At 53.4% G+C, this 13,149-nt stretch overlaps 1 protein-coding gene across 4 annotated transcripts; it reads right to left on the bottom strand.

The window, feature by feature from the left end:
- Positions 1-4,603: 4,603 nt before the first annotated feature.
- Positions 4,604-12,535, bottom strand: MYORG (myogenesis regulating glycosidase (putative)). 4 transcript variants are annotated; one of them, XM_036854345.1, is made up of 3 exons: positions 12,388-12,535; positions 7,101-9,226; positions 4,604-5,273 (listed from the first exon to the last, which is right to left on the bottom strand). In XM_036854345.1, the coding sequence occupies exons 2-3, from the start codon at positions 9,157-9,159 to the stop codon at positions 5,158-5,160; spliced, it is 2,175 nt and encodes a 724-aa protein (XP_036710240.1). In that variant the 5' UTR covers positions 9,160-9,226; positions 12,388-12,535; the 3' UTR covers positions 4,604-5,157. The 4 variants fall into 4 exon arrangements, with proteins under 4 accessions (XP_036710240.1, XP_036710242.1, XP_036710241.1 ...); XM_036854347.1 differs by having other exon boundaries at positions 7,122-9,226; XM_036854346.1 differs by having other exon boundaries at positions 7,101-9,222.
- Between the last annotated feature and the right edge of the window lie 614 nt (positions 12,536-13,149).

Below are 13,149 nucleotides of genomic sequence, written 5' to 3'. Positions count from 1 at the left end.
TACTAGCGAACAGGATTTTGGAGCCCTGCCAGGGACCTGAATGGTTTCGTTCCTCACCCCTCTGAGCGGCACTCCCGGAAGGAGGCCTGCTACAGGAAGTTTTTGGAGCTTAGTGCTCTCCTTCCAGGCCAGCAGGGACCACATCCCACTGATTTAATAAGTGCCTGCTGGGCAGTGGTGCCAAACCACAGACTAACAAGGGCTGGCTGGCCCTGTGCGCTCAGCATGGGAGTCTGTGGAATCTCAAAATGTTAAGACCTCATACATCAGAGTTGGAAGGGACCTGGAAAATGACCTGATTCTGCTGCTCACTTTTTTAGCTGAGGATATTGAGGTTTAAGAAGGTAGATGGCCCTGGCAGTTGCCTATATGTGAGGTCCTTTGAGGATGAGGTGCCAGAGGGAATATCTTGTACAGCTTTGGAGTCATTCTTCTGGGACTTACTTACAAAGTTTTCCATTAAAACACAGGTACTTTGGAGAAGGTGGGGCGGGGCGGGGTGGGGGGAAGCCCATAAACTGTGTTCAGGTGTTCACTTTGTAGGATGAATTGACAGAAAGGTGGGACTGGGGCATGTTATGGGCGGTGGATGAGGGAGGGAGAGAGTGGAACCGAGATTGGGATGTAGTAGGTGAGTAGGCTTTGTTGTCATCACCACTTTGCTTTCGGCCACCTGGGCTTGTTCAAGGGCTAAGACTGCAATTTCCCCTTCAATCTGAGGCCCTTCAAGCTCCAGAGCATCTCCTCCTGGAAGCTTCCCCTGATAACCACTCACCCTATAAACACCAGCCTGTCCCCACCTACACCCAAAAAGGCTTCTCTTGGAATTCCACATGTTTTCCCCACTACCACCTGCACCACCCATCTAATGAACTAATCCCCACAAGGGTGGTATTAAGTTGCCCCCTTCTGGGGGCATTTTTTTTTTTTTTTTTTTTGGTTGCATTGGGTCTTCGTTGCTGTGCGCGGGTTTTCTCTAGTTGCGGTGAGCGGGGGTCACTCTTCGTTGCGGTGCGCGGGCTTCTTATTGCGGTGGCTTCTCTTGTTGCGGAGCACGGGCTCTAGGCGCGTGGGCTTCAGTAGCTGTGGCGCGTGGGCTCAGCAGTTGTGGCTCGCGGGCTCTAGAGCGCAGGCTCAGTAGTTGTGGCACACGGGCTTTGTTGCTCCGCGGCATGTGGGATCTTCCCGGACCAGGGCTCGAACCCGTGTCCCCTGCATTGGCAGGTGGATTCTTAACCATTGCGCCACCAGGGAAGCTCCTGGGGGCATTTGATAGAGGCTCTGGAAAACCAAAATGCCCTCTTGACACCCAAAAGCAATACCTTACACCCCCGCAGTAAGCAGTTGTTTGCTGAATTGAAGACCCAAAGGAATGAAAGTATAAGGGTGGTTTTAATGGTAGAATTTAAATGGAAATGCTCGTGCTGGTGTGGGACCCCAGGTGGGACCCCACGTTTGAGGAGCAGAGGCTGACTTCTCCATCAGTCCAGCCTGTGGCCCAACCCGTCCCTTACCTTCTAGAGGAGGGCCGTTCCAGCCCCGCCACTGCCCCCTGGAGGTTGTGCTACAGGTTTCCAGTGAGGCTTGCTCTCAGCCTTCTTCCTAACCCTCCCCCTTCACTTCCTTTCCCCTCCTACCCCACCTCCATCTCCCCATTGTGTACCGGGAAGTGCTCAGCAGGACCCCCTGAGGAGGGGAAAGGGGGCTATGGAGGGAAAAAACAGCACTAGGATACTGAGTATAGAGGCACAGCCTCTTCCTGTTCTTCAGACTGGGAACCCCCAGGGACAGAGCCTCTTCCTCTTCAGTTTTTTCCCCACTCCCCTGACCCCCCCCCCCCTATTCAGACTTAGGGCTTGTCTCATAAGGCCAAGAATTCTCCCCTCCCCTAATGGGTGAGGGGCGTCAAAAGGTACCAATTTTCAGTTATATAATGAATAAGTCATGGGGGTGTAATGTACAGCATGGTGACTATAGTTAATAAACTGTAGTGCATATTTCAAAGGTAGGAGAGTGGATCTTGAATGGTTTCATTACAAGAAAAAAATTTGTTTTGTGACTGTGTATGGTGACGGCTGTTAACTGGACTTACTGTGGTGATCATTTAGCAATATATACAAATATCAAATCATTTATGTTGTATACCTGAAACTAATATAATGTTATGTCACTGACCCCTCAATTAAAAAAAAAATTCAGTCTCTCTTTTCCCCTATAGTCCATTAAAATGGTAAAGTACATTGAAAAAAACTTCTCTCCTCCCCTCAAGCTGCTGGAAAGATCCTTGGGCATGATAAAGTAAATGGCCAGCCTGAAGATAAAAGCCATGTTGCTCCTTGGGAGCTGGGGTGTGTACCAGAGAGGAGAGGGTGTCAGCAGGAGTCCCACTGAGTCGGACAATGGCAGGAAAGGAAATCACCCAGTTGCCCCTGCGGTTTTCTTCCAGGCTGGGTCTGGGCAGGCCTCCCCTTGCAGGGATGGGCTGTGCAGCTGTTCCCAGAACAGAAGGTAGTACTTCTTCAAATGCTTTTCAAAATATGCTCATAAGTATGTGTGTGTGAGCAAAACAGAAGCAGAAGTGGATTTAGATCTCCCCTATTCGATATTTGTATATATTGCTAAATGATCACCACAGTAAGTCCAGTTAACAGCCATCACCATATACAGTTATAAAAAATTTATTTTCTTGTTATGAGACCATTCAAGATCCACTCTCCTACCTTTGAAATATGCACTACAGTATTATTAACTATAGCCACAATGCTGTACATCATACCCCCCTGACTTATTCATTTTATAACTGAAAATTTGTACCCTTTGACCCCCCTCACCCATTAGGGGAGAGAAGGATTTAGACCTTAGAGGTCTTGAACATCAGAGCTTGAATTTTTTCCTAAATGACCTGATTGAATTTCAGAAAGATTTCCTTGGCTGCTATGTGGATTGAATTGAAGGGTTCAAGAGTAGAAAGATTTAGGAGTCCACTGCAATGGTCCAGGCTAGAATTGATAAGATCTGACATGGGGTAGTGGCCAGGGGATGAGAGGTCACCATTGGCCTTGGACTTGAGGAGGAGTGAAGGGACCAGAAATCTTGGTGAGGGGAACCAACAAAAGAAGACTTACTTGCTCTGTAGCCAACCAGGGTGAGGGATACTTTGCCCATATCTGGGGGAACAAGAGCAAAGATCCTCCCAGAAAATTCACATCTTGATCTTAGAGAGAGGGCTTGGCCAGGGTTTAGCTGATTCACAGAGTGCTAAAAGGGAAACGGAGGCAGACTCTTAGGGTACACACAGTCACAGAATGGGGGTGTTAGGCCCCAGTCCCAGATTTCCTGCAGTGGCCACTCAGTCCCTCCCCATTACCTCTGGAGAAGGAAGCTCCCTGTTCCTGCATACCAGCCTCCTCACCCCCACCCCCAGCCCAGGGGTACAGAAAAGACCAATGGGGAACTCTGGCCATGACAAAGCTACTGGAAGCTCCATGGAGGATGGGCAGCCCTCCCTCCTCACCCAGATGTACAGAGAGAGAGAGAGAAATTTGGAACGTACAAGAGGTGCTGGCAGAGACGGGGTGTTGGACAAGGCTCTAAAAGGGAAGAGTTTCTGGCGTCCTAGCAAACAGGGGTATAGGTAGCTTCTAGCCCACTTCCCTCTCCTTCCCCATCCCAAGACCAGCTCTTCCTCATGGTTCCTACCATTCCAGCCACTGCTGCCCAACTTCTTGAACCTCTCCTTTTTGTCGTCAGTAGGGGAAAGGGAAACACTTGCTGGCCTAGAATCAGGCCCATTGGGTGGCAGCTTCAGAGACACACATTTCAGTGGCTCCCCAGCCTTGGATATGTATAGGCCGGGGCTGGCCCAGGCTGTTGAAAGATGGGTGAAGACTGGGCGGGAGATTCTAGGCTTCTAGATACAGACCACCAGGTTCCAGTCCAGTCTTGGGTACTAATCTTCTGTGTGACTCAGGCCAGTGCCCTCCTCTCTCACTGTTTTAGCTTGTTCATCTGTGCTTTTGTGATTAACAAGGTCAATGGCAGAGGCCAGATTAGAAACCAGATTGCAAGCCAAGGGCTAGTTTGCTGGGATTTGGCCAGTCAAGGGCACTCTTCCCTTTGGCCCTGTCCCAGCACACAGTGAGTGTTCAGTGGGCATGGTGTGTCCCCTCCCCCATCTAAGCTGCCTGCCCTCAATGCCCTTCTAAAATTCTTAACGTTTTATTTGACTTCACTTCAGATCTTTTTTTTTTTTAAATTGGCCACACTGCATGGCATGTGGGATCTTAGTTCCCCAGCGGCCAGGGATCGAACCCGGGGCCCCTGCAGTGGAAGTGTGGAGTCCTAACCACTGGACCTCCAGGGAATTCCATCAATGCCCTTCTAAAGGGTACTCCTCCTCCATGCCAGATGGCTTAGGCCTTCCAGATTACTTTACCCAACCTCAACCCCCATGCCATCTCAGACAGCACACACTACTTGGTCATGGGGTATAGAACTTTATGCAACTATGGAAATGTTCTATAATCTGCACTGTCCAATATGTGAGCCACTAGTCACACATGGCTTTTGAACACTTGAAATGTGGCTAGTGTGCCTGAAGAACTGGATTCTTAATGTTTAATTTTAATTAATTTTAAAATTAAATTTAAGAAGCGACATGTGGCTAGAGGCTACCCAATAGGGTACAGTATCAGTTTTAGGCAGAGTTTTTCTTTGTTCCTTGTTTCGAATTAAGAGTTGATAGGTGTTACCATTTATTTAACACTCTTTGCCAAATTTTGCATAAGTACTTTACAGACACATCTCAGTGAATCCTAGAAATTCTATTTTAAAGATGAAGAAACCAAGGCTCGAGAGGTTAGGTCAACTGGCTTCAGACTGCATAGCAAGTGGAGGGCCATTCAAGTGTGAGTCATGCCCTCCAGCCATTTAGGGAAGTTTCCAGGACCCAGCCTGGGTGCCCTCCTTCTACAGTCACTCCACACACAGCCCATGGCTGTGCACCAGGGCCCAGGGAGGCTCATCACTGAATACTGATTAGTAAATGCTCTTGACAAAAAGGAGAGGGAAGCTAATTCCATTTACTCCCCATCTCCTGGCGACTCCTGGCTCCTGACATTCCACTTCAGATGTCTCTTCTCTTGCCTCTCTCCTGGATCACAGTGTCCCTCCGGTCACAAACTCAGAGTTCAACTGGGTGCTATGTGCAGAGGTTTGGGAAGAAGGTGTCACATGCAGGCCCGGAGGAAGCCAGTTGGGCTGGGAGCTGGGGCCTGGAAAAATCCATGTTATTTTTAAACAAGAAAAAAAAACCCATTATATTAGCTTTTATTGAGCACCTACTTGTGCTAGGCACCTTATATAAATCTGTGCTTATAATTCCCTTAACAACCTGGGAGGTAGCATTATTATCACCATTTTACATATGAGGAAACTGAGGCTCAGTGAGGTTAAGCAGCTTACGTAAGGCCACACAGCTTGCAGATGAGTGGTAGAATCATGGGTGAGTGCTCCTAAACTTTCATTAGCATAGCAATCTTCACACTGAGAAAATAGAGGGGGTGGAGGAGTGGGCAAAGAGATGCATTCTCTAGGGGGTGAGGGACTGATTCTGCTGTCCAAGCCATTAAGGGAAGCTGAGCCCTGCCCTGTTTCCCACCTCCCCCATCTGGCAAGCCACTCCTTCCCCAGACTCAGCTGCAAAGTCAGGAGAAACTCACTCTGGCTGAGGTTGCTTTTCTTAGAAAGGGAAAGTGGCTAAAATGAAAGACCTTACCCTGTATGTATATTTGTAGGTGTCGATGTGCGCGGTAGTTTTTGTGCTAAAGCACACCACTACCAGAATAAGAACATCGCTCCCTCCCCTTTTTTTTTCTATTTCTGGCTGCACTCCCCACTTGTGGGGTTCCCAGACTAGGGATCGAACCTGTGCCCCCTGCAATGGAAGCACAGAGTCCTAACCACTGGACTGCCAGGGCAGTCCCTAACATCACTCCCTTTTAAGCCACACCTCACGTGTGCCGGGAGTGAGGCAGCTGAGGAATCTGGAAAGGACTGTTTATTTCCTACTAGAGTCCCAGAGACATCACCTAGGAAGGGACCAAGTCAACAATCAAAACCTCAGATTTGCTCCCTGGCCTCTCCTTCTAGGCTTATGCAGCCTCGGAGGTACTGCACCAGGGACATATGGTGCCTCTCTCCCTCTCTCCCTCTCTCTCTCTCTCTCTCTCTCACACACACACACACGTTCTTGAGTTAAGGCATCAGGTCTGGCCTGCATGGCCTTGCAAGTCTTTGCCCATCAGGCGGTGGCCCTGGCCAGGGCTGAACCATGTGTGTACACAGATGCATAAGTGCGGTATCAGGAGCTCTTCACAAATGAGGGACAATGATGATGGCTCTGTGCTGAGCCTAGGCCACCTGTCCTTTGGGAGGGGACCTCCTGCCTCCTTGTCAGTTGGCCAAGTACCTCTGTCTCTTCTCGCCAGCTGGGGTGGGGCCAGGTCAGCCACAGGTCAGGCCAGTGCTGGGGACTCAGGACCTGGCTTCCAACACCGAAAATGTGCCCTTTCTAAGTGTGGCTGGGGGCTATTTTGGGACCTTAAAGAGGAACAAGTCACCACCTCAGAAGGACAAAGATGGCCACTCAGGCCAGGATGGAGGGTGAGGTTTCTCTCTGTGCTTTTAAAACCTAACCGTGTTTAACAGGAAGACAGCTGACCTTTTCCTCTGTGCTCTCTTGACCCCGGCCCAGGGAAGAGGTTTCTGTAGACTGGAGTGAGTATGGAGAGAAAGAGAGCTGTTAGGATTGTGCACTGGAGTGGGAGGTTGCTTCAGCATCTTCTCCCCTGGCCCTACAGGAGTTGGCTCCAGCACATTTACTTCAGTACCCACTTAGTGGGTGGTACAGAGGTGGGGACTTCCTGGGGATACACGGTGTGGCTGTGATGCAGGGTTAGAGGCCTACATGAAGACTGGGGTTAGGGCTGTGTGGTTTCTGGGTCCCGGGCTGGGTCAGGATGCCCAGATGAAGTAGGCGACCTCGTCCAGGTCAACGGGGTAATCCGTGAGCAGCACTGGTGTCTTGTCGAAAAGCTCACCCTTATAGCTGCGCCACTTGCCTGCGGGCAGGTAGACGTCCCGCTCCTGCTTGCCTGGCTCCAGTACCGGCGCCACAAGCAGCGTGTCTCCGATGAGGAACTGTGAGTCGATGCGGTGCGCCGTCTCGTCGCCGGGCGCGATCCACCAGAGGGGGCGCACGATGGGGTCTCCCGTGTCAGTGACCTCACCAGCCAGCTCAAGCAACAGCGGCGCCACGAGTGAGGCCCTCAGTGCAGTGAACTTGTGCGCGATGGCCACCACTTCGGCGTCGTACCGCCAGGGTGGAACGGAGAACTGCATAGCTGGCATGAAGGCGGCCACTTCCAGCCAGCGCACGTAGAGCTCGCGCTCGGGCACATCGCCGCCGCTCACTGTGCGCTCAGACACCGCGTTGCCACCCACCATATCGGGCAGGATGAACGGGTAGCCCAGCATGCTGACAGTGAGCACGGCGGGGATGAGCGAGCGCAGCCCCAGATCGTAGCCCCACACCGAGTCGCGGTCCACCAGGCGGAAGAAGCACGAGATGTTCTGTGACTGGTAGCCCACACGGACCTCGGCCAGTGAGAAGAAGGGCAGCGCCATCTCTGTGTAGCGCCGACTCCATATGTTGGGGTCGGACAGTGGCCTGTAGGTGCTGAAGTCCCGCGGCAAATAGCTGACCTCTCCAGCGTCGAACTTGAAGGAGGCCACGGCGTAGCGCGAACGCAGTCGCCGCAGATGCCCCTGAAACCAGTCGCGGGCCTCCGGGCGCGTGAAGTCGAGCACGGCGCCGATGCCATTCCACCAGCGCACGAGAGCAGGCAGCCGGCCCGTGGGTTCACGCACAAACAGCTCGCGCTCCACGCCTTCGCCAAAGCACGATGAGTTGTAGTTGACAAACGGGTGCACCCAGAGCGTGACGCGAAAGCCAGCGTCGCGCAGGCGGCGGAACATGTCGCTGGCGTTGGGAAACTTGGTCTCGTCGAAGTCGAAGTCGCCATAGGCAGGCGTGTACATGTCGTCGATTTCTAGATGGCTGCTGTTGAAGCGGTGCTGGCGGATCTGCTGAGCGAAACGCTGCACCTTGTCTTGGTCCACCGAGCGCCCGTACAGCACCCACGTGGACCAGATGGGGTCCCGGAAGGCCTCAGGCGCTGGCACCCTCGATGGCTTGTTGAAATAGCGCCGCACCATATATTTGTGGATGGAAGTGACATCGGAGCCGACACACACGCGGTAGCTGAGCTCGGGCGCAGCAGCGCGGCCGGCGGGCGGCTTGTAGGGCGTGTCGTGGTAGCGGGCCTGCAGCCGCAGACAGCGCTCCGTGCTGTTCCAGCCCAGGTGGAAGGGCACTGAGTCGTTGACCTTGATGGCAGCTGCGCGCGACGACAGCCAGTAGCGCTCGAGGATGCCTCCAAATGCGGCGTCGGAGGAGTAGACGTCGCTGGTGACGAAGGGCTGAGGCTCCTGCTGGCCGTCCAAGCGGATGGGCCAGTGCTGGGTCTTCATCTCCGCGCCGCCGTACCAGTGCGCCCCTGCGTCGCCCAGGAACATGGCGTGCTCCACCGCGCGCCCCGCCGCCGCCTCCTCCCAGCGCACGCGGTAGCACATGACCGTGTCCTTGGGCCGCACAGTCTGGATGAAGAAGTGCAGCGGGCGCCCATCCGCTGTGCGAGAGCAGCCAAGCCGGGCGCCGTCGCGGCTGCAGGAATCGAGGTCCAACGCGCCCGAGCGAAAGGCCAGGCGGAAGACCTGCTCGCCCTTCTGGTTGCGAATGGAGAAGCCGCCGCGGTTGAGGTCCAGCAGCTCGGTGCGCAGGCGTTCCGCCTTGCGTAGAGAGGCGCTGTAGTAGCACCAGGCCACCACCGCGGCCAGCACCAGCAGCAACCCCAGCACTGCGGAGCCCAGCAGCGGCTTCAGCTCTTTGGACGGCTTGGGCTTGGTAGGCGAGAAGTTGTCAGGCAAGAAGGTGTACATGGTTGCAGCTGCGACGGCCTCGGGGCTCTTACGACCTGTGTGGCTCCCAGCACGGCGGCGGGGGTAGGCCTGTCTCTTTTCCTGAGGACTCTGCGGCATCAGCCCCCAGTTAAGGAAGGAGCAGGCAGTGGGGCCACCCGACAAAGCCCATCTGAACTTGGCCTGCCTGAGTCAGGAAGGGGAAGAGAGAGGTGGAACTGAGCTTTCTCATTCCATAGTATTTACATTTGCTGCTGCAAGAAAGAAGTGTATATTTTGGGAAAGTGTATACTGGGACATAAGGGCTTTACTCTTACCAGGACGTTCTGTCTGCATCTTACCTACCCTTTCTCATGGGCCCCACTGCTTGCCAAAATTAGTCAGGACTCTGCAGGGGAGGGGCAGATGATATTCATCACCATTTTCCTGGTGGAGGAACAAACCCTGACAGGGTCAGGGAGCTGTCCAGGATCACAGAATTAATCAGGCCTCCCTGGATCACACATGGGGGCAGTTCAGGCTGAAGAGAAGGGGAGGAATCTGGAGATGGCCTGGTTTCCCAGAGATGTGGCCATGGTGGGAGAGGGGGGATAAGCAAGCCAGCTCCTTAAGACCTTTAACACAGCAGGAGGCTGGCTTTCCTATGCCAGTAGCGGGAGAGGAGAGATGAAGGGGAACAGTTCAGGCATGGAATTTAATCTTGAGTCAGAAGCCATATTAAATCTGGAGATTAGAGAAGATACTCAAAGCCAGACTCAGTCCAAGGGCCTGGTTTGGAGGGGGGGCAAGGTTGGGTTTGGACTTTAGGACTGGGGTCAGGAGCCTAGCATGGGGGCTTGGTGGCTTCTCACATCTCCCTCTCTTTGCTCTCAAACTCCACTCTGCTCTCAGCCATCAGGATCACCAAGTCCATTTCCCTGCCCACCTTCCTGCTCTGCTCCCAGCACCACATCTGTGGGCCAGCTACCTTCTGGCTTTGTCTCTAGCACTCACCCACTGTCCTGTTTGCCCCTACCCTAGTTAGAGCACTGTCATTTCTCCCCTGTATCGTTGCAACACTTCCCCGATAGGCCTCCCTGCTTTCAACTTGTTTTCCTCCAATGCCTTCTGCTCACAGCAACTATAGTGATCTTTCTGAAACACTTATCAGATTACATCTCTCCTTAGTTTAGGGAGCTGCTCATGACCCCCATGATGAAGTTCAGCAGTGTAAGCTTTGCAAATTGAAGTTCAAGGCATACATGGTCTCACCTGTCCTTCTCATTCCATTTGCAGCCAAGCCTATCCTATGACTACCAAGCTCATTCCTTTCCTAACCTCAATCCTCAGGCCACCTGCTTTAGGAAATTTCACCCACCCATCTTGGGCCAACTTCTCTCCCCCACCTACCAGCTCTCTGGCCATCAGACACCCCCTACTACACAATCCACTCTTATATACTGTATACTAAAGATTCAGATATGACTACAGAGAAACACAGACTTGGGAGGAGGTGTGTGTCCAAACCTGCTGTTCAAGGCTACTGACCTTTCCTGTCTCAGCCCTCAGGGCAGAGTCCAGCAAAGAAATAGCACCAGCCACGTGCATACACAGACATACACTGCCAGCCTGCCAGCTGCCCACCTGTTCCAGCTGGAGGGAAGGAGAGAGGGAGACTGGCAAACAGTAATTAGACTCCTCCCAGATGCCAGTGTCTGTTTCCAAGTCCCCAGCAATTTCCAAGGAGATACCAGAATTGCTCAGCGTTCTCACTTCCCCCACCTCTCCCATGAAGAGATTATCAAGAATGCCAGATGCCAGGTGCAGATTGGAATTTTTATCCCAGATGTCAACATACAGCTCCCCATAATGCTCCACCTCCACCCCAGTGAGGTTCTATCTCAGGGCCTTATTCTCTGAGCTCCCTCCACCAACTCCCTAAACTGGTCAGTTCCAGCTGATCTAGAACAGCCTCTTATTCTCTTCCTCTCATCCCATACAAGTTAGCGTTCAAAATTCCCCCAACCTACTATGGACTTCCCTTCCTGTAGGTATAGGCTGGAAAAACCTTCCTGGAAAATGCAGGCATAGCCTTTAGCTGATTCCCTTAAGCTAAGCAGGACCCAAAGAAGGCCTTAGGTGGCCCAGGCCAGACCTGCTGTACATTTATGTTCAATTCATTCAGGACAACCAAGGCCCCATTCTGGGCACTAAGGGAATAGGGAGAAAGGGTCCGTATCCGAGAAGGACAGAGATTGCTCATCCTCGAAACTTTCATATTAAGTCAGCCTATCTCATGACCCCTGGAGGCATGGCCAGCTCACCAAGGTGACCTCAAAAGCCTTTTCAAACACTTAGGTCTTGAGAATTTTTACTTTCTAGAGTTCTGAGGTTCTTTGATGAAGGACAAAAACCCAGAGGCCCTCTGCTGGTCTCCCTAATGCCACCATGGCATCCAACCCTAACAATAATGCTGAATAGTAGGCACAGCTGCAGTGCCCATTTTATAGATGAGGAAACAGTGGCCCAAACAGAAAAAGGAACTTGTTTGAAGTCACTCAGGTAGCAGGGTTGCCTGAATCCAAAATCCCAGCTTAACCCTGACAGGGAGCTAATGGTCTGACTTGCTATCTGAATGCAGGAGAGAAAAGGAGCTTTGTGGCCAAGAGGGTGGAACAGGCTTCCATCAGGGGGGTGTGGGCATGGTGAAGCCTGTATTCCCAAGGGCTGGTGCTGCTACTTGCCCCAGGAAGGCTTCTTGGGGATGGGAAGTGGCAATTTTAATGGCATCTGGTACAGGGGCTGTGGGGGAGGAACTGTGGTTCTGGTGTTAACGGTGCCGCTAGAGACCCCTGTAATCTGCTGCCTCCGCCATCTGGCCAACCACAGGCTAATGCTGGCAGGTAGGGTTTGCCCTAGCCAAGCCTCTCCCCACTTGACAGTCAACCTCAGTCTTGGCTTCCAGCCCCTAGCCATGTCTAAGGGGGAGGGTCGGGCCTAGCCGAACTGAAGGGAGGCCATTCCACGCTGGGTCCTTTGTCCAACACAATTCCCAGGGGTAGGGTGAGGGGTGGAAATGTCAAAGGCAACTCGATCCGGGCCCTCTCCCCGTCCTGCCCAGCGAGCGGATCCGGGGATATAGAGTGACTGAGCCCACAGCCTGGAATACTTTACACCCACTCCCAGCGCTGCAGCTATATGTCCGAAAGGACAGACTGAGGTCAAGAGGGCGGTCGCCCGCTGGGAACCGCGGCAGAAGAAGGGGCCCAGGTGTCCAGGCTCGCCCCACCTACTCATCTGTAGGAGCGAAAGTTCGGGAAATATTTTCCCTCAGCAACCCCCCAAGGTCTTCCCGCTGGGCGCACTCACGGAAGTAACCCCAGAAGTCGGGGTGAAGGGAGGCTCCCGCAGATCCCCTCCAAGTTAGCAGAAGTTGAGCTGCCACGGTGCGGCGCGGGGCGCTGCCTAGCTGGGGACAGCTGAGGCTGTCCTGGAGCCCCGCCCCCTGGCTGCTCGGCCACGCCCCAGTCATTCGGTCTCGTCTTGAGTCTCAGAGTCCAGCTCCGCCCCTGGCGCCCGACCATCCTCCCACATTGTCACGCGCACTTGAGGTCACGCCCCTTAGCCCCCACCTTCCTCTTCTGTTCTGTGCCCAGCTCCTGGCACAGGCCCGCCGCCAGCCCGGTGCCTCCCGGTTCCGCCCCCCGCCTGCAGGCCCGCCCCCTCTGGACCATTGCTTACCCGCACGCGGGCGGGGCTCTGCCCCAGGTCTGCTGGGAACTGTAGTTCTGGAGGGAGGTGCAGCTGTCGAATGTTAGGGTTCTTGCACCTGCAGGCTAAATTTGGGGTGTGTATGAGAAGGAGAGAGCCGCAGGGTAAAGGGACAGAGCTGGCCCTTGGGATTCCTTTTCCCACAGATTTGGGCAGGTTGAGGCCGTCTCGGTATAACGCTCTCATTAGCTCTTTTCCCATATGGAAAGAGGGTAGCGGAATTCTGGGAGGATCTCAGCGGCTCAGTGCAGGTCGGATCCAATCAAGGACCCCACGGAGTGGAGCCTAGTTCCATCAGCCGGGGGTCCCAAGCTGTCAGCTCCCACCGGACCAGACCAGCAGTGCCTGAGATCAGGGACT

Source organism: Balaenoptera musculus, chromosome 6 (assembly GCF_009873245.2).
Source record: "Balaenoptera musculus isolate JJ_BM4_2016_0621 chromosome 6, mBalMus1.pri.v3, whole genome shotgun sequence".
NCBI classification, from domain to species: Eukaryota; Metazoa; Chordata; class Mammalia; order Artiodactyla; family Balaenopteridae; genus Balaenoptera; species Balaenoptera musculus.
This window is presented reverse-complemented; position numbering and strand designations above follow the sequence as displayed.

What these genes read in the sequence shown, in the direction of transcription:
- MYORG (XM_036854345.1), bottom strand. Translation starts at nt 9,159, where the DNA reads ATGCCGCAGAGTCCTCAGGAAAAGAGACAGGCCTACCCCCGCCGCCGT. An exon ending in CAAGTGGCGCAGCTATAAGG is followed by an intron (nt 5,274 to 7,100) that starts GTGAGCTTTTCG and finishes GGATTTTTCCAG; the next exon opens with GCCCCAGCTCCCAGCCCAAC.